The sequence below is a fragment of the Electrophorus electricus genome, chromosome 1 (genome assembly GCF_041902795.1).
Source record: "Electrophorus electricus isolate QZ-2024a chromosome 1, ASM4190279v1, whole genome shotgun sequence".
Lineage (NCBI taxonomy): Eukaryota > Metazoa > Chordata > Actinopteri > Gymnotiformes > Gymnotidae > Electrophorus > Electrophorus electricus.
The window spans coordinates 37,385,810-37,404,202 of NC_137497.1; the positions used below are offsets into that span (position 1 = coordinate 37,385,810).

General features: G+C 46.2%; 1 protein-coding gene across 1 annotated transcript in view; it reads right to left on the bottom strand.

Moving 5' to 3' along the window:
• The window catches only part of bcl2a (BCL2 apoptosis regulator a), a 40,293-nt gene extending 22,208 nt beyond the window's left edge, over window positions 1–18,085 (bottom strand). The window contains exon 1 of the mRNA XM_027004357.3: window positions 16,719–18,085. Within this exon, the coding sequence (XP_026860158.1) occupies window positions 16,719–17,258 (540 nt within the window). The 5' untranslated portion in view covers window positions 17,259–18,085. The remainder of the gene's footprint in view (window positions 1–16,718) is intronic.
• Between the last annotated feature and the right edge of the window lie 308 nt (window positions 18,086–18,393).

The window sequence follows — 18,393 nt, forward strand, 5'->3', positions numbered from 1 at the left end:
GGTACCCGCGTCAGCGCATGTATGTAGCTTTACTTTTGATTTCTCTTTTTATCTGCTGAAATGTCATAGCCTTTATTCGCTGGAAACCTCACCCAGTTCTTAGAACGCGTCTTACCACAACCGGTATTCTTAGAGTTAGCACTGAGGCAAGAAACTCCAAAAATTCTTTTTAAATACAGAATAAGGGCAAGGAGTTTTGAAAAAAAATAAAAATAAATTCTAGCAAATTCTGTCGTCTTTCCTCGTTGTTTATTAGATGCTTCTTAATATCACCAGTTTACTGAATTCATCAACAGTATAAAAAGCTTTATGACAAGACTAACATTTTTATTGTACATAAAGGATTTTTGAATGTTCAAGAAATTAATGGAAAATTCCCTCACCTAGTCTTGCCACTCAAAAACTCGCAAGAACCCTTTTACCAAAACCCAACACCAGAAGTCACATGACTGAAGATACTGGTTTCAGAGTTGTTACCAACTGACTAAGATATGGATGTGTCTTGCTCAACTCGTCGCCTTTCTCTGGGTTCACTGCAGTTATTTATCCAGATAGGTCAGCTCTGTTGCAGGACATGCACAAATGGGCTGCAGCAGGTGGCAGATGACGCGCAGTCCCTATCATATTACACCAAGTCTGTGCGCATGATGAGCGTGTGAGAACAGCGTGGCATAATTACTTCTTGAGAACTGCGCTATAGTCAGTGCGTTCGGGGTTTGGGTGACATCAGGAATAAGGACGACGCAGCTGCATGTGCGCGGACGCCTGCCCACGTGCACGCGCCCGCGCCCGCGCCCACGAGGTTTTCAGCTTAGCTCATGCCGTTTCCACACTAATACCCTTGTTAGCCCGGTTCATCTGTGCGTTTGCACATGATCTCTCTCTGCCCGTCACCACCAGCCGCCACCCCCACCCACCGGCGACTTCCCTTCTCTTGTGGTCCCAGATCTCATTTCCTCTTCACAGACGCGCACGCATTCCATTGCAGGGGCATGCCGAAAACTTTATGAATGGCGGGAGACACTTCATTCAGCGGACAGACAGCCCATAGGGTTAGCACGGGCGTCGAAAGCGCTAGCTGGAATGCAGAGGGTGGCAGCTCTGTTGAAAGAAGCTTCAAGAGACAAAAGCGTTAGCTCAGCTGACAGAGCCTGCCGGAAGCCAACCTCACTTAGTACTTGGAAAGGCTGTTCTTCGTAATGCAACATGCGCTTCTAATTAAGTGCTAGATAAAAGAGTCACTAAACCACCAAACCCCAAAAAAAGATTGAAAGCAAAAGTTTTCAGCTCGACGGCTCTTCTCAAAATAGCCTGTCTAAGTGTGTATTCCCAATACTGGATTGGAGTTTATCTTCAACAAAATAGTAAAACAGTAAAATACATATACTGAACATGACAAGACAAAAAGTCTAACATTTTACCTTAACTTTAAGCATTAACACTGTAATGCAACACTTTTCATTGTGTGCAACCCTGTTGTTTGATTAGCAAAGATTTTGGAAACACAATGAAAGAGTGTTGCTATAATAAACTACTACTGCAAAGTTGAGTCTGTCAGAACCACAACAGTGAGGATCATATACAATCAGGATCTTACAATACACAGAGTCCATTATCAGGCAGTTATATGAAGGGACATGATGGGCTACAGAAGCAGAATTTGCAAGAGGCATTTCCCTACCCAGCAGGTGGGAGAATCCCACCGCCCCCTCGCTCTCGTGCTCTCTCTGACACCATCTTACATAACTTATTCTCTTGAAAGAGTGAGAAATAATCTACACCTCTTGCCATTTGTCCTTTTATAACTACATGCCAGTCACAATCAGCCCGGCCTCCGAACGTTTCAGATTTCACACCGACAGTGTCCGTACTGTAATGGTCAGAGAGATTCGGGATCTCTGGCCTCAGGTTGCAGAAGTGCAGCAGGGAGGACACTTATTAATACTAAAACAACAGAATGTGCCATGCTGCATGTGTAATTCAGCCCAGAACCAAGTACAGGCATATGCAAAGCCTCTCAAAGTGAAACAAAGCTATTGCCTTCACCCCAAGGCAGGTTTCAACTTTTGTGATGTGATGTATGTGGGTGGTTTTTATGCTGGTTTAAAAAAAAAAAAAAATCAAAACAGAGACATTAAGGACAGCAGTACCCTGTGAGTAGGCTGCTGTAAATTAGGGAAACATCTGATGCACCAGAGGGACAGGCGGTTAAAGGGGCTGTGTTTATTTTGGTGCTACGAATGAATCACCAGTACATGCAGCCAAGTATTTAAAGAATGTTAACCCTTTCCAGCCCAGCCTCTCTCAGTACTCTGGGACTCAGCTGTCAGTGAAAAACAGCTCAGGTGGTGTGGCAAAATGGGCCACGCTGATTTGTGGACCAGCCCGTGGGGTGGGCTGTGGGGCATGCTCACTGTACATCACACAGCCGTGGACCCAGCCTGGGCACATGGACATGCACAATGGACCACACTGGCAAGACATCCTGTGAGTCATTACACAGCCTAATGTGTTTTCATTGCCATATTTGCATTTTACAAAAATATACAGGTTTTGTTGTTTCTGTGGCCAAAGGAGAAGGGTGGGTGGAAATTATGCAACAGAGAATGACCTGATCTGGACCCCGTTTCCTCAAATCATCGTTGTGTTAAGTTCATCTTAAATGAGAGAGGTTGTTCAGTGTAGCTGTCACTCTACCATTTAAAGATGCCCTTTATTTTACGATGCTTTTGTAAAACCCAGCCTTGAGGGGTCAACACAAAGCTGTTTTGATAGCCTTTAGATCTCACCGTAGATTTCCTTTCAGGCTAGAAATATAAAGTGGAAGGTCTCCTGCATATTTGGGACTGATTAATATGGGCAGCATTTAAATTCCAGTCAGGAGCTCCAACTGTAATTGCCGTTTATATGGAAACCAGCAGGTAGGAGTGTAGGGCAGAAAGGAAGTGAGATCAAAATGCCAAGCGTGGCGAAAGGAATCGGTGAGCGTAATTCATTTCCCCAGTGCACACAATACTCCAGAGGCAAGGGGGTGGGGGAGGGGCTCTCACCAACCCCAGAGAGAAGTTCACCGCACCGAACGAGCGGAATAAAGGAGGCAGGCCTCCGCTAGAGCGGCAGGGAAGGCCTGCTTCCTGACGGCTCTCTCTCCGCCATAAGCCATTCCAGCAGGACTGCCGGGGTTACATTCTTTCAGCGGCGCTCCTGAGCCAGCTCCCGATGACGGAGAGGAAGGGGGCGAGAGAAGGGGACTAAGAAGGCTCGACTGAACTAACCCACAGAGACAAAAGCCCACCCACCCCAGAACATCCACCGACCAGCATGGCAGGATGGAAGAAACATTGGATGTCCAAAAAATAAAAATAAGAAATGGCGGGGAGTGGAAGTGGGTGGTCGGTGAGCAGGGGGTGGCGGTGAAAGATTAAGAACGAAGGGGAAAGAGAAACTGCATGGGTGGTGGAGACACAGCTCTCCACCCCAACACCAACACCCACCCAACAGCTTGGCCCCGCAAAGAAAAGGGAAAAAAAAACAAAAAAAAAAAACATTTTTCCAGCGTTAGCTCACGGACTGCATGAGATGAGGCCCTTCTACAAGTGTGTTTGCCAGACAGCCCCCCCTCTTTCCTACCCCAACTGCTCTGTAATCAGCTCTCTCCTTCTCCACCCCCAACTTCCCCAAAACACCCACGCCTGCCCGAATACAACAGCCACCCACACGCACGCACGCATGCACCCACCCACCCACACGCACGTCTAGCACGCCTTTTCCTCCTCATATTGGAAACGGGAAAGAGTTCAATGATATCTCTCTCTCTCTCTCTCTCTCTCTTTCTCTCAGCTGATCTCACCCTGGCCTCGGGGAGAAGTATGGCAGGAATGTAGTGATGTGGGCGTGAGACAATCTGGCTTTGTTACCCTAAGGGTAACATTTAAGTAGGAAAGTTCCATGAAGGCTGAGACAAAAAGAGAGAGAATGGGATTACCCTTCTCTGCGGCTGCAAAATAAGCCAGCAGTCAACTTTAGAATGGCTAATCAATTATTGATCAGTGACACTATTGACCCTGTCCCAAACACACGCACACCTACACCGCTTGGTAATTTTGGCTTACATGAAAAAAGGTACAGTGAGTCTTCATTAAAAGACAAAATTCTCTCAGATGAAATCCACTTGTAGCTCACTGGTGTGTCACAACAGTAATGTGACTGTAACAGCATTGGCTCGGCACTGCGCGTCACAATTATCTGGAGGCTCTAACAAGCTGTCCAGAAGCCAACAAAGCCAATTAGTGAGAAAGGCAGCTCTTTCCCCAAACTTATCTCTTTCCAGCCTGAACAATAACACCAGGCGGTCCAACATGCCCCTGAGCTCCTGTTCCGCACTTTTGATAGAGGCGGCGTCTACAATCAGCTCGTATTCCTTGATAAAGCAACTTTACGGCAACACAAAGGCCATGGCAGCGGCAGTGACCTCACTGCCAGATAAAAGTATGGAACAAACAATTTTCTCTAACAAGCCGTCTCCTTTATTTGCACTGGCATGTCTTTTCTAACCTGCTGAGCAAAGGGAAAATACTACCTCAAGTGATGAAAGCCCACGTTCCACTGCCTTAAGGAGAGAAGTGGTGTACATATGCACTGTAGCTGTTTGTTTAATGGGAAGCCATTTGTTCAATTTTTTAGTTTAATATTCAGCATTTGTTGCCCGTTTGAAACTTGTATGCATTAAATGTTTCATTTCAAAGTTGGCTGCTTTAATGTTTGATTTGAAGACTCTAGTGCTCTGAGCCAGTGCAAAACTGGTTCAAGCATGATCTCGGATGAAACCACTTTAGGTAAGAAATGTAAAAAAAGCAAACATTCTTGTGTAACTTTTTTTCTTGGGGCTAAATCAGTATACAGCTGATTGGCTGGGTGGGGTCAACATTTTCCATGAAACATTTACAGTCAGTTGCAGTAGTCATTTGGAAAGCAGAATTTAAGCCACACTCAAAATTTGTTTCATTGTCCTTATAAAACATACCCAGGAAACCAATAAAAACCTCCATGCCCTGTTCTGATACATGAAGTTGCTTTTGTTTTGAATTATCTCCAAACTCAGGTTTGTTTTCAGTTATTTGGCAATCTAATATACCCTGCGAGGCCTGTCAGTTGGTCTGGATCTGATTTGTTTCTCCTTTTGCAGGGGGAATACCAAGGGGACTTTCAATCTTGCCGTTCGTCTAGCTGTTAAAACATGGCACCCTCATCTAAACTGGGGATTTTTACCTTTGCATTCATTTGCATTCGCGTCAAAACAGTATTTTTGGCCTCTTTTTCGAAATCAAGTTTTGAAACCTCTGAATACATCGAAAAAGACATACAGACATAGTGGGAGTTAATTTACACTTTCAAGATGAGTGTCAAGCACCACAGCGTTTTCATGCCGAAAATCGAGCCGTCTTTTGATCACAGCCTCCATTACATACTCGTTCGTATAACTTTTGGGTTAATGATAAATGCAAGTTAAACCGCCATTAGACAGGACAGACATTCCCTTGGACTGAACACCACTGGTTTAAACCAGGTCCCACTGGTCATCATTAAACATTAAAGAAGCCACCTGTCTGTCATGCGGCAATGCCAGATGTTTTTACCCCGAACAGGGACCAGACGAATGAGAGCGGCATTTTTAGAAGTGAAGTAATATAGGTAGAAGTGTCAGATATTTCCAGTTGATTGTGCAAAACAAGGCGGTGGCAGCATATTGTGAATCCAATGACAAAATGCCACACCTTAAGCAACAATGGTCCCATTGGTTAGAGTCAATAGAAGGAAGCCGGACTAGCTACAGTTGGGTGTGTGTGTGTCAGAATTTGTAGAGAAGTTACAAGACTGAGGTCAAGGTTCCATGCCACACTCCTCTCGTTGGGCTTCCTCTGTGGTGCGGAAGTCATTAGTCCCATGGCTGATGGAATGAGTAGCAGCACCCTCTCAACCAGAACATACAGAAGAGCGTTTCTGAGATTCTCAAGAAATGGCGAGAGTCATTGAGAACAGTAAATGTCAGTTGACTTTGCGAGTGTCTGTAGCCGAGGAGAGCAGGAGAAGCCGTAGTTTCTCCACAGAGCTGTGTTAGAGATCTGTCCTGCAGGCCCTCTGCTCAAAGCATGAGGAAAAAAACCCCAGCTACCCCAGCAACGGCTACCCCAGCAACGGCTCTGGAGAACAAGCACGGAATGCAGAGCGCTCAGCTGAGGTGTGGCTGGTTCTGTTGCTAGGTTTCTCTCTCTCTCATTTTGTTGCATTTGTTCCATTTGTCTCTCGCTCATGGTTTCTCCCTCTTGGCCTTTCCCTTCATGTCGTCACCCGTGCCACTACACAGCAACGCTCCTCAGACCCCCAGCCACAGCCGTGTGCGTGTCGGGTCGTGTATGTGCACGCGAGAGCCTCTGCTTCCACATTGTATGCATCTTCGCACGATATGGAGCACGTGCGTCATACGGGTGGGTGCTTCTGGCCAGCCAGGGCTGAGTGCGGCGTTGCAAGAGGGCAGAGCCAGAAAATCCCTTCCTCATGCCACATCAATGGCTCAGAGTGGCCGGTCTGAGCCCGGAGCCGGCGCGGCACCCCTGGGCCTCGTTTGTAGCCGAGTGTCACTGTATGATTGCATTAACCCCAAGGCCGTCGAGACGGGCGGAAGAGCAGAGCTGCTCTGCGTCTGGCTCAGAGCCCAGAGCCTGGCCAAACCTCGGAGCTGCACTTTAGTGCCTGCTGCATTTCCTCAAGGAAATTTGCCCTTCGTGTTCAAGTTACTGTCATCATGAGATCTAGCAAACGCTGCCAAAAGTGACGGTTACACTTAAAAATAAATAAATAAATAAATAAAAATGTAAAAAAAAGGGATGGTTATGCTTAATATAGATTTTCATATTCCATTAAAATATTTCCACAATTGTATATGCAACAAAAATGTTTGTAAAAATGAAGAACCTTGTCTTACTTAAGCCATGATGAAGATTCCAGAAATCTATGCTACTTGTTTATTGCTGCAGTGATCTCCAATATCTCCCACTGACAAGAAACACAAAACTCCAAGTAAACCAAAGTTCAGTAGGGACTAAACACTCAGCACACTACACACATTCTGAGGTCTAGCAACTAAAGGAATATGGTCTGAATGGTGGAATGTTCCCCTGTTCTGAAATTATTCCCTGTGCTTTTCCCTTCCCATGGTGCAGTGTGCTTCAGAAGGCCAAATTGAGTAACGCGGACGTGCTCAAGGTCCAGTCCAAACACTGCTAGAGCAAGCAACGGCCCCATGACAGGACTCTGTCGTCACAGTTTCATTGAGGAAATGCCTGTTCTCTGCCTACCAAGCACCATGGAGATGGAGTGCACGCGCCACTGCCCGAGAAAAGTATGTGCTCATCTACCCAGACATCCCCACTACGGTGCATCATGACAGCTTGTGTGCCTCGTCTCTTCTCATCACACAGGTGAGTGCGGCTCCGCCCCGCGAGCTTCCGTCCCTGTCTGCCACAATCACAGGGCCCTGACAGGTCTGGATGGAGAGGGAGGGGGTGGGGTGGGGTGAGGCGAGGCAGCTGGTGGGGCAGCTTTTCGGACGCCCTGCAAGCATACTACCATCGAACATCTTGCTTAAGCAGGTGTTGATCTCACCAGGCTCAACGCGTGGCCGTAGTAATGTCTAAGTGGAACATGGGCTCACCAGGAAGTTCTGGACCGGATTCTGAAGGCACGCAAACAAAAGGAGTCCTCCCCTGAGTGTCACCCATTCACAGTGCAATTTGGATCTTTAGAACCCCCCTTAAGCCTGTTATAATTTCATGAGGATCCCGCACTCCTTATTCTTCCCAAAAGAAAGTACCATTAGCCCTCCTGATATGTTAACCGTCATCACTGTCAGTAACAGAAGTGCATTACAGAACACGCACCACTTGCCGGTAGTCCTCAAGGTGAGGTTGTCAACAGCGAAACATCTGACTGGTGATGGGTCCGCTCAAAGCCCCGGGCTGCATGAGCAGTGTGGAGGGCCACACAAAAGCCCCCTGTTTAAGCCACGGCGCTCCGAGCCGCACGTGGTACGGTCTCCGAATTGCTGGGATGGTGGTGCGGTGGAGTGCACGACGTCAGACGGACAGATGGCCTTTGTGATGAGCCTGTTCCCCAAGCCACGCCGTGACCATCACATAATCCAGGAAATCCCCGTGGCACCAAAGAGATGAAGATGCCCCAAGTTCTCTGAGATGACTCCCATGGCAAGACATCAGATTCCTATACACCACCACAGCCTGAGGTGATGGACAGTTCAGGGACCAGAGGTATTCTCTATGTGGCCACTAAATAAACATACGTATGTGTGTGTGTGTGTGTGTGTGTGTATATACTCTCCCAGCATCCTTGGTAACTGATGCCATAGAAATGTCAAATTTGCCAAGGACAGTACCAGTGGAGGGGTCACCTCATGCACGGCAGCTAACAAAAGAGCCAAACCGCCAACCAAGCTGAAGCCAAGTTGAAGCCTAAGGGCTCTAAAGAGAGGGAAGGCAATTTAGCACCAATAATGTCTGCTGCATCAAATATGCAGCACAAACAGAACAGACAAGGCTAAGCTATGCATCAGGGCTAGCAAGGATGCATGCCCCCACCCAAAAGTAAGTCGGCAAAAAAAACCTTACATCTCATTGGCCCACACCACTTCCATAGGCAGTGATTCTGCTTTGTTCTAGATGCTAGATTGTGTTACCAGAGTAAATGCTATACTCACCAGACCTGAAAGTGGTCAGTTTAACAGCTGAACACAAGGCCTTTGCAAAGGATTAGCCTGAGTGTCAAGCATAAGTATGTGTAATGTTAAAAGAGAGTGATTGCCTCACCCCCCAAGCCTATAAATAATTCATCTGGTAACGGATGAACCTAAAATAGATCATTACTGTTTGACTTATTCCAGCTTTGATTCTGCCATATCTGGCATCAGCACAGCTCCCGCTTGCTGCTATCAGGAAATAAGAGCTTATTAACTTGCACCAGAGGCTCCTGGGCCTCCTCCACCACTCCCACTCGTTATTCCCGCTAATCAGAGTACAGACAGTCCAACAGCAGCCTGAGAACGGCGAGGTGTGCTCAGAGGGGAAGCCGAACACTGCACCTGAGCCAGGCTTGCGAATAGGAAGCACACGCACACCTGCATACACCTGCAGATTCGCTAGTGTGCACACACACACACACACACACACACACACACACACACACACACACACACACACACACACACACACACACACGCACCCACGTGCACCCACACACACTCGCGTGTGCCCACTCACAGCCGCGTGCACACACTGCTGCATGTGTACACGTGTGCACACATGCGGGCGCACTGGCTCGCAGATAACCACTAGCAAGAAGTGTTTGGGGGGGGGGGGGGTCACAGGGCTTGTGGTGCCGGGTGCAAAAGGCTCAGCAGATGGCAGGCAAGGGAGCCAGGGCCGACCCGGAGGTACTGGGGTGGGGGCGCTTGGCTCTGGCATGTCGCTGCTCCGGAGGCCACCAAGAATCTGCTCGCTCCAGACAAAAGAAGCACCAGGGGAGATGCAGCCGTGCCTGGCCACGCGTCCAAGCCACTCACAGACAAAGGACTCAAAAGAGCCACTGCTCTTAATATAGGCCCTCCTCCACAAAGGCGCAAGACCTAGCGAGAGAAATAAAGGCCACTGGTACTGAATGAGCTCGATCTCCAATATATCGCCTCTGTATTTAAGGTAATCGGCAACCATACACAAGCTTAAAAAACTTTTACATTTAAAAAGTGCCATACTACCAAAATTATTTTTAACAAAATAAGAGCATAGAGAAGGGCTTTGGTTCAAAGTCTTCAGAAAAATGTTAAAACCAGTATGGAGCAGACAAGGAAAACAAGCCAGAGGAAGGAGGAGAGACCAAGGGACACTGAGAAACAGCAGACAGACTGTGGTATTCAGCACATCTGAAGGACAGAAAGAAATCCATACACTGATCCCAAGCTAATTCCATTAGCAATCCCCTGACTTGCCTACACAAACTCCCACGACTTAAGGCCAGCAGCAAAAGGCAGAGAAGCTTAGCCATGTAGCTAAAGAGCTATAGGGTTCTGTTTACATTTTGTGCTTCAATATGAGCCTCTGGCCTGCTTGTGTGCCTTTGTAAGTGTGTGTCTTTTGTATCCTTTTTGGCGAACGGATGATGTGTGTCTAAGAGTGAGTGTGTGTGTGCGCGCGTGTGTGTGTGTGCGTGCGCGCAACAGGGGGATGTGGATTTACTGTAAAATGCCACTCTGAGCCAACTGTCAAAGCTGACATCTGTGTAGGAGGTTGAATCAGACATCACTGAAAGACAGGCTGAACCATTCAGCCTGGAATTTTTTTATATATATAAATCTGATTCCCTTTTGTCTGTCTGACAAAGCTGCATCAGAGAGAAAGTCCCTTTCTTCACAAAAGTATTAGGTAGTGTCCTAGACCGTCTTAGTCAGTGAAAGGTATCAGAATGCCTTGGTCTGAGCTAAAAGATGCAGCACGTGAATTCACCACTCATAGCAAGACTTGTACACGCTCACACACAGAGGTCTGTGCGCCAGTTGGCAGGAGGGGAATACTTGTTGATGCACTGGAGCAATGAGATGGATGCAGCCATCAGGTTTTTTGGCACACTGTTCCCTGTGTCCAGACAGAAAAAAAAAACAAAAAAACAAACAAAAAAAAGCAGCACTGTGAGGAGATAATGATTGTGTCATTATCCTAATATGTCTAGGCTGAGGGGCACTTTCCCCAATGAATTGTCCAGGCCAGACAGATGCCTCAGTCTTATGAATTAGAACTGAGGACATATGTGTAGATCCTCTTTCTATTGGTCATGCTGGGGCTCTGATCTATTGATGCTGTCTGAGGGTCTGTGGAGCTGGCACAGACCAGAACCTGCACGATCCAATTACAAAAGCCAAAAAAAACACCATTGCAGCATCAAAGGCAAATAACGTTCAAAACTAATATTATGCTCTTCTGATCAACACAACCCATCACTTTGATCAGTCACCAGTTCCAAAAATCATCTTATACAAAGTTTTTTAAAAATTGTGCTCCAAGACAAACATATTTCACACCAACAACCCAAAATCCCAGTCTGAACACCACCTCAACAATAACAAACACACACACACACACACACACACACACACACACACACACACACACACACCCACCAAGCCAGCCACTTTAAATAGTTTGCAACTCAATTTCTTGCAATTATCTGTGATTAACTTCTGGATTCCCAGGCTAATAAGCGTCGAGAGTGCAGTCAGTGCCCACTGCCCAAGTCCTCCCCTCAGCCAGATCTGCAGAGCTCAAAACCTCCATCAGCTGTGAGTCACGTTGCTCAAAAACCACCAGCATCACACATGCACCATCGAAGCCCATCTGTGTCAAAGGGACCATGTGCTTGGAGAGACGGGGGTAGTCCCAGCAACTTTCTCTCCAAGGCTGTGACCTGTTCAAGGAAATGGGTGACTAACACATAAAAAAGGGCCATTTCAGTTTTTACTCAGGGTTATTTTTTCTGACTCAAAGCTGGTTTCACTGAGTTAAAGTGAGAAGACTGAGATAAAGGATAAGGGATGCTTCGGTGCTCTTTAAACGTCTGTAGCCGTAGGTGTTTATTTTTTTCCCCTCCCCACACTCGGCTCTCACTTTCTGCTGAGCGCGTCCATCACATCCAATTTGTCCTCGCCGTCTCTGATCTACGCCTTTGTTCAGAACAGAAACAAGCTGAAGATGCAAATCAAAAGACATTGGGCTGCTGTTTGCAGCGTTCGTGGGTTCATTTTGATGGTTTCATTAACAGTGGATATTTCCATTCAATTTCTACATACTTCCAAAAGGGTGGGTGGGTGTGTGTGTGCGTGTGTGCGTCTCCGTGCGTGTAAGAAAACACAAAGGCATGAAGGATATCCCCCTGGCAGGGAATTCACGCACCTTTTTTGTAAACCAAGCCCTTTGCCGTCAGTCCTTAAGGTACATGGCATCAGGTGACCCTGCAACAGCCAATCAGCTCTCAGACTTTCTAGAGCTCCCCCTTGCCCCTCAGGAGAAGGTGACACACCCTACACCAGCAGCTGGGCAGGAAGCAACAAAAATAAACAGTTTCTCTCCTCCTTCATTCATCCTGGCCAGCTAGCTTTTTTTTTTTTTCCTCTCTCTTTCCTTTTTTCCCTTTGCTGTCTCCAGCTTTTCTTTCCTGTTCCCGCGCATCTTTTGCCCTCCTGTACCCCATTCACCCGACCATCACAGCCTGCGCCAGCTTTCAGCACACCAGGTCTGTTTGAAGCCATTACAAACCATCAGAAAAGACAAAAAACAACAACAACAACAAAAAAAAACAAAAAAAAAACCCTCTCACTTTCTTTCTCTCTTCTTTCTTTGCCTTTAAAAAAAAATCTTTTCACATTCTGCGTTCAGTGTCTACATCACTTTCAGAGAAATGGCACATGAAAGGAGCGTATGGGGCCCAGGTTTAGCAGCACCAATGGCAGTGCTGCAGCGGCACTTCTGAAGTGCCTCGCCTGCCTTCAGTAAATGCCCCAACACGACGCCCGCCCACAAAAGGCACAGGTGGGGTCAAACATGCCTCTGAGGCAAGGAGCCACCAGTTCCACAAACGCACACAGAGCAACGTAAAGAACCACAGGTGTGCTGGGTGGGGGTTGAGAACCTACGCAATTGTAGCCCAACTAAACAAACTTCAGTACAGTCACCATCGCTGCCTCTTCAGCTCAGTGACTAAACGGGGATTGAGTTTTCACTGCATTTGTTAAACAGCACCAAGGAATTCCCTCATAATAGTGCAAACAGATACATTTTTCCTCACTTAAGCATGGCTTTCAGTAGTTAAATGACATTTGCTGCATTGTGCCGTGACGGGGTAATGGTCCCTTTTGTAAGTTTTTAACAAAACTCTTTTCAGAATATTTTGACAACACCCAGTAAAACGGATGTTCATAATTAAACTGACTTGGTATTTAATTTAATTATCAACCAACGAGCAATGAAATTAAAGTGAAAGCTCGCATCTGCCATTGAAGGTTAAAAAAGGGTTTCTCTAGGTACTTTTTATAATGACCACAAAGATAAAATTTCTGATTCTAAAATATGTAAACATACAGCACTGAAATAATAATACTACATGGTATTATAAAAGCTTGCAAAACAAAAATTCCATTATGACTGAATTGTTAATTGCAGCCCTTTCACTGAGTAGGACAGTTCAGTGGAAAGGCTAAGTCTATAACTGCTAACAGAATTAGTAGTTCAGTAGTTTAGCAACAGGCCAATTATAACAATAGCAAATACAAAAAGGGAAGGGAGACATCAAATGCAATTCAGCAACCGTGAAGAAACCAGGGTAATGAGCACTACAAAACCCACAATCCTATGTAGCAAAAAGCAAAACCTATTTAGGCTTATGCGGCATAGACGTATTAAGGAAACACCCCCCTTCCTACTCCAAGGTCCTGTAGTGCAAACAACTTCAAAACAATTACCTTACAAGGTTTCATGCTTCATGATCTACAAATGCCTGGTGTTTCTGAACTATTTGGGGAATAAGAAAGGAAGAAACATTTTATTTTGTATGTGATTTAAGTTTTTAGTGAACCAATTCATAATTCTAAATTTCCATCTCCAATATATACATTATATTCAAGGCGACAAGGCCAATAGAAAACTCAGTTCTGTGGCCAGAATGGACTATGGTAAACCTCTAGGACTAACCATCACTCTTCAATATCCACTCACCTGCATCAGTCAAAAGCAGGTGGTCATTCCCCTGGTTTAATGTTGGGACTGTCACTAGCAGTGCTGGTGGACAAGCTCCCCCAAGACCAAGTAGCTTCACGGCATTCAAAAGAACCACACTGACCACGTCCATCAGACATTCATTCAAAAGTACCCTTCACTTTGGTCCTGGCTGGCACCACCCACCAACTGTGTCATTACAGTTAGCAGGTCTGCAATTTGTACTACCCAAAGATGGGCCTTTTAAATTCTTAAACTTAGCTACATTCCCAATTCAGTCAAAAAAGGAAGCAAAGTATGTTGAAGGTCCCAAAGGCATGCCGGCCAAAAGGATGTGCCCAGCAGGGAGTGGGGGGACTGTGATGAAACAGTAAGGTACTTCACAGTGGAGTCATGTACACTCTGCGTTCATTCTGCCCGCTTTATCCAAGGATTAATGAATCGCATTAATTTAAAAGGCGGATAAATCGGCATTAAGGGTAAGAGGAAAGGACATTTCTTTCTGACAGCAAAGCAAAGCTATTTGACCAATTTAGGGCTAAATGAGAGGGCCTTTGTGCTCATTTTTAGCATCCCTTACTGGAGGCCATGAATAACCAATAATAGTCCTCTTGTATGTGGCATGCTTGAGAAAAATAATTAGGCAATCAGAATTTTAAGTACTCGACATAAAAAACAATTCTTATATTTTCAAATTAGGCAGCAAAAAACTGAGCCAGTGAACCATTAGTGCGTAGTCATGTGTGATTTTCCAATGATTCTTTTTTTTCCAAGAAAGACTTCATGCAGGTGCTGTTATTTGGCCTCGGCAAATGCTTCCATTTGTTAGCAAGAGGGCCTGAATATAACATTTATTTACATGTTAAGTTACAGCTGTGTATATAACTTTAGCTTTTCAACTGGCAAAAACAGATCACTCTCAAATGAACTGAAGACAAGTGATGAGTTTTTTTAGTTTAGTCACGATGGGCAGTTTATCTGGTTGAGCATTAGCTTAGAAACCTTGTAATTAACATATAAACCACATCTGAAGCAATTGCCCTCTTTGAAAAGAGCAACATAATCCACATGGATCATGGTTGAAAAGTTGATAGAAAACTCAGACTCTCACGAAAGTAATCCAGCATCTGCTGAAGAACCCAGAAACACCCAGAGTCCCTGGAGGCAGCGCACACAAGCATTCGACCCAGGAAAAAAAGCTCACATATTTTCAAAGCCGCTAAGAGTAAATTAAAAGTCGCAAAGTGTGGAACGTATACCCCATGTGTGTAGCCTAATTCCCTCTACAATATCAGTCTTAGCACAAACTCTGCGCATGCTTTTCATGACAAAACAAAATAAATTACCCAGTGATCGCCCATGGACACAAGTGATTGCCCATGGACCTCGTGAATAATGCAGCCACAAGTCAAAACCTCATTAAAGGGCTTCTCTACTAACTGTGTCTTAATTTACTTGCAGACTCTTCACATAAACAAATGCTGCAGCTGAGTAGTCATTCGTCAGTTGGACATACGTCTACATGCACACACCCACTCGCGCACTTACACACACACACAGACAGAGAGAGAGAGTCCTGCACCTGTAATAACACAATGTGCCATCTCAAATATAATTTGCAATTACTATTTTAATGTAATTGCTGTGCTAAGACTGCAGACAGCAAATAGGGCAAAAGGCACACCTATGTCTGGGTGCCGTCTGCCCAGACGGGTCATTTCTCCTCCCTCTGGACGGCAGCCTCTGTCCACGCCCCATTCTGTAGGAGAGGCTTTCACACATTAACACATCTGCCGCAGGTTACTCAGATAAGTAATGACTGTCATTAATTTTGCCCCGGTCCACATGCAGCCCAGACAGGAATAATGGCCCGTCTGGGCCACTGTCTTCCCACCTGCGCGGCACTTGTCCGGCCAGCCCAGAAACTAGGCTAACCTGCATGCTGTCTACGTAGAACTGTAAAGAAAACAACATCTATGTGCTCACGCTACAGCTGACATCATTTAATTTTTCCAATACGACGTAGTGTCACTGTCATGCTTAGAGATTTTCCCATGCATACAGCCAGTTGCGTGGGGTTTTCTGGGATGAAAAGGAGCTTAGTGTGACCAGAGTTCCAAGGCTACTGCGGTCCGCACAACCAGATGGTGCACGGAGTCTCATCCTCTCATATGAAAGTGCACAGATCCATGATGGGCTGCTTCAGTCCACGCAGTTAATTATTCAGCACAGCGCCAGTGCAGTGCAGGAACCAGGTCGCAGCAACCCAGCACGCTCACCCCCCCCCCCCCCCCCAACCCCACCTCGTCAGAAGCACTTACGTATCTGACCGTAAAATGTGTGCGTTTGGGGACGGGCTGGCTTTTTCATTCATTCCCTAACCCCAGGCAGTGAGCCAACGTCTCCCCGCAAAGGAGCAGCTCAACCAGAAGCAAATCCCAGGCAATGAAAATAACCGCGTGCTCCGTCAAAACATCTGGCCAGCAAGGGCAGGGTGCAGAGCAGCCAGCGGCCCTTCACGGCTCTGAGGACAGCAAAGGTAAGAAGGTCTTCCACGTTTCAAAGGGATATGAGAATAGCAGAACCAGGGGAGTCACGGCAGCCTGTAAGACAGTACTGGAACCATCCACAGCTTGAGAATCTTTAGACCGAACACATTCGACTGGGTGGGTCGCAAGAATACCCATCACAGAACAGATGCCAAGGCACATGTGTGATGGGGAACAGAAAATTAAATTCCATTTTCCATATGGAGTGGGGGGTGTGTGGTTAATTTCGAGAGAAGAGCACAGTCTCCAAGAGACCTTTGCCTTATTTCAGAGGCCGCATGGTCTATGTAAAAGTAACGTGATAGGTAAAGCTAGCTGCTAGTAGCAATCCCCACAAACTTACCCAGCCACCATTGTCCTGGATCCAGTTCTTCAATGGGCCATTTAGGTAATCTGTCATCCAGCGTGCAATGTTATCTACCTGGGAAGCCATCTCTCGGTTGACGCTCTCTACGCACATTGTCCCCCCAAATTCAAAGAAAGCCACAATCCGACCCCAGTTTACACCGTCACTAAACAGCTCCTCTATCACTGCGGTGAACTTGCGCTGTGCTGTGCTCGGGGTGAAATGCAATTGGTCCGACATCGCCACGAAGTCTCGCTGGTACATCCTCTCGATTTCATCCCCGGCCTCCCTCAAAATCCGGTTCAGCCTTACATGGGGGTCAGGTTGCGCGAGGCGGTCGGGGAACGGGCACATGGGATCCTCGCCTCCCGAGGGGGCCCGGGGCCTCCGATCGATAACTTCCCTTAATCCGTTATTTGGAGAATCGTCCTCAATTTCGGCGGGGTGAAACTCCCACACATATCCTGTTTTTAAAAGTTTGTGATAAATATATTTCTCTACGATATCCCGACTATCATAGGGACTTATATTTGCCATATTGATTCAATGAATTCAGCTGATGCAGGTACGAAGGAGAATGGGTTACTCAAAATACATTTTAAAAACAGCCCAAGATACGCTTTCCATTTGAAAATATCGCTCACTGGAAGGAAAAAAAATCCCAAAACAATCAGGCAATATTCACATTGTCCATTATTTTACACGCCAGTATTGTTTTAACCTCAAGTGGGGGATGAGCAACGACTGCGCGATGCATTAATCTGATACGCGCTAACGCAGACGACGAGAAATAATTACCCAACTTCTCCTATAAACCCGCATCTGATCTAACGTGATCCTGCACGCTTACAAGACCGCGACGGTTCACTTCGCAGTGGGACCGCCGAGAGCTCCGCCAGCGCGGAGGGATGCCCAAGTCGCAGCTTGCAGCCTTATGCAACGCCCCTTTTAGTAATGAAAGTTGAGATCATTCAAGCGGTATTCCAATGCTCCGGCCGTTGAATTGCAATATTGTCTCGTCAAGTTCTTTTCCGCCGAAAAAAATACGCCGCTCGCACAATGAAACAAAACCAAGACAGTTGTAGCAAAAGCTTCTTTTTTTCTTGGAGGCTATTATAATTCCACTGGCATTTAGGGTCCCAAAAAGACGGAAGAGAAACCAGCAACGAAGTGAGCTTTCGAAAAGCGGTTTTCCCTACGGGAAAAACAGACTTGACCTCGGTTTTTGGCAAGGAGCAGTTCCAGTACTTGTCTGGAAAAAGATAGCCGCTACAGATCCTGGTACGGTCTTGCAGAACTGAAGCCTGCTCCGCCGCAAACGCATGACGCCTCATTCAGCCTGGTTTTTCTCGAGCTGCTGTAATTGGAAACTGAACTCGAAGGCAGTAGTTCCTAGGGGGTGGCACTTCCTCTACGTCACCCATTCAATCTTTTTCAGAAGATTAACGATTCGCGGGCAAAAAAGACTTCGACCCTTAGTAAATAGAAAACGGGCTTAAAAAAATTTTTAAATTGAAGATTATTTGAATTTTCGCTTTCTTGATGTTAGTAGTGGCGATTTATTGTTCCCAGTGCTTTCCCATTTGAATTGCACAGCACGGAGTACTTTAACTTGCAAATGTAGCAGACTTATACTATATCGTAGCCATTGAAACATTGGCTACGATAAACA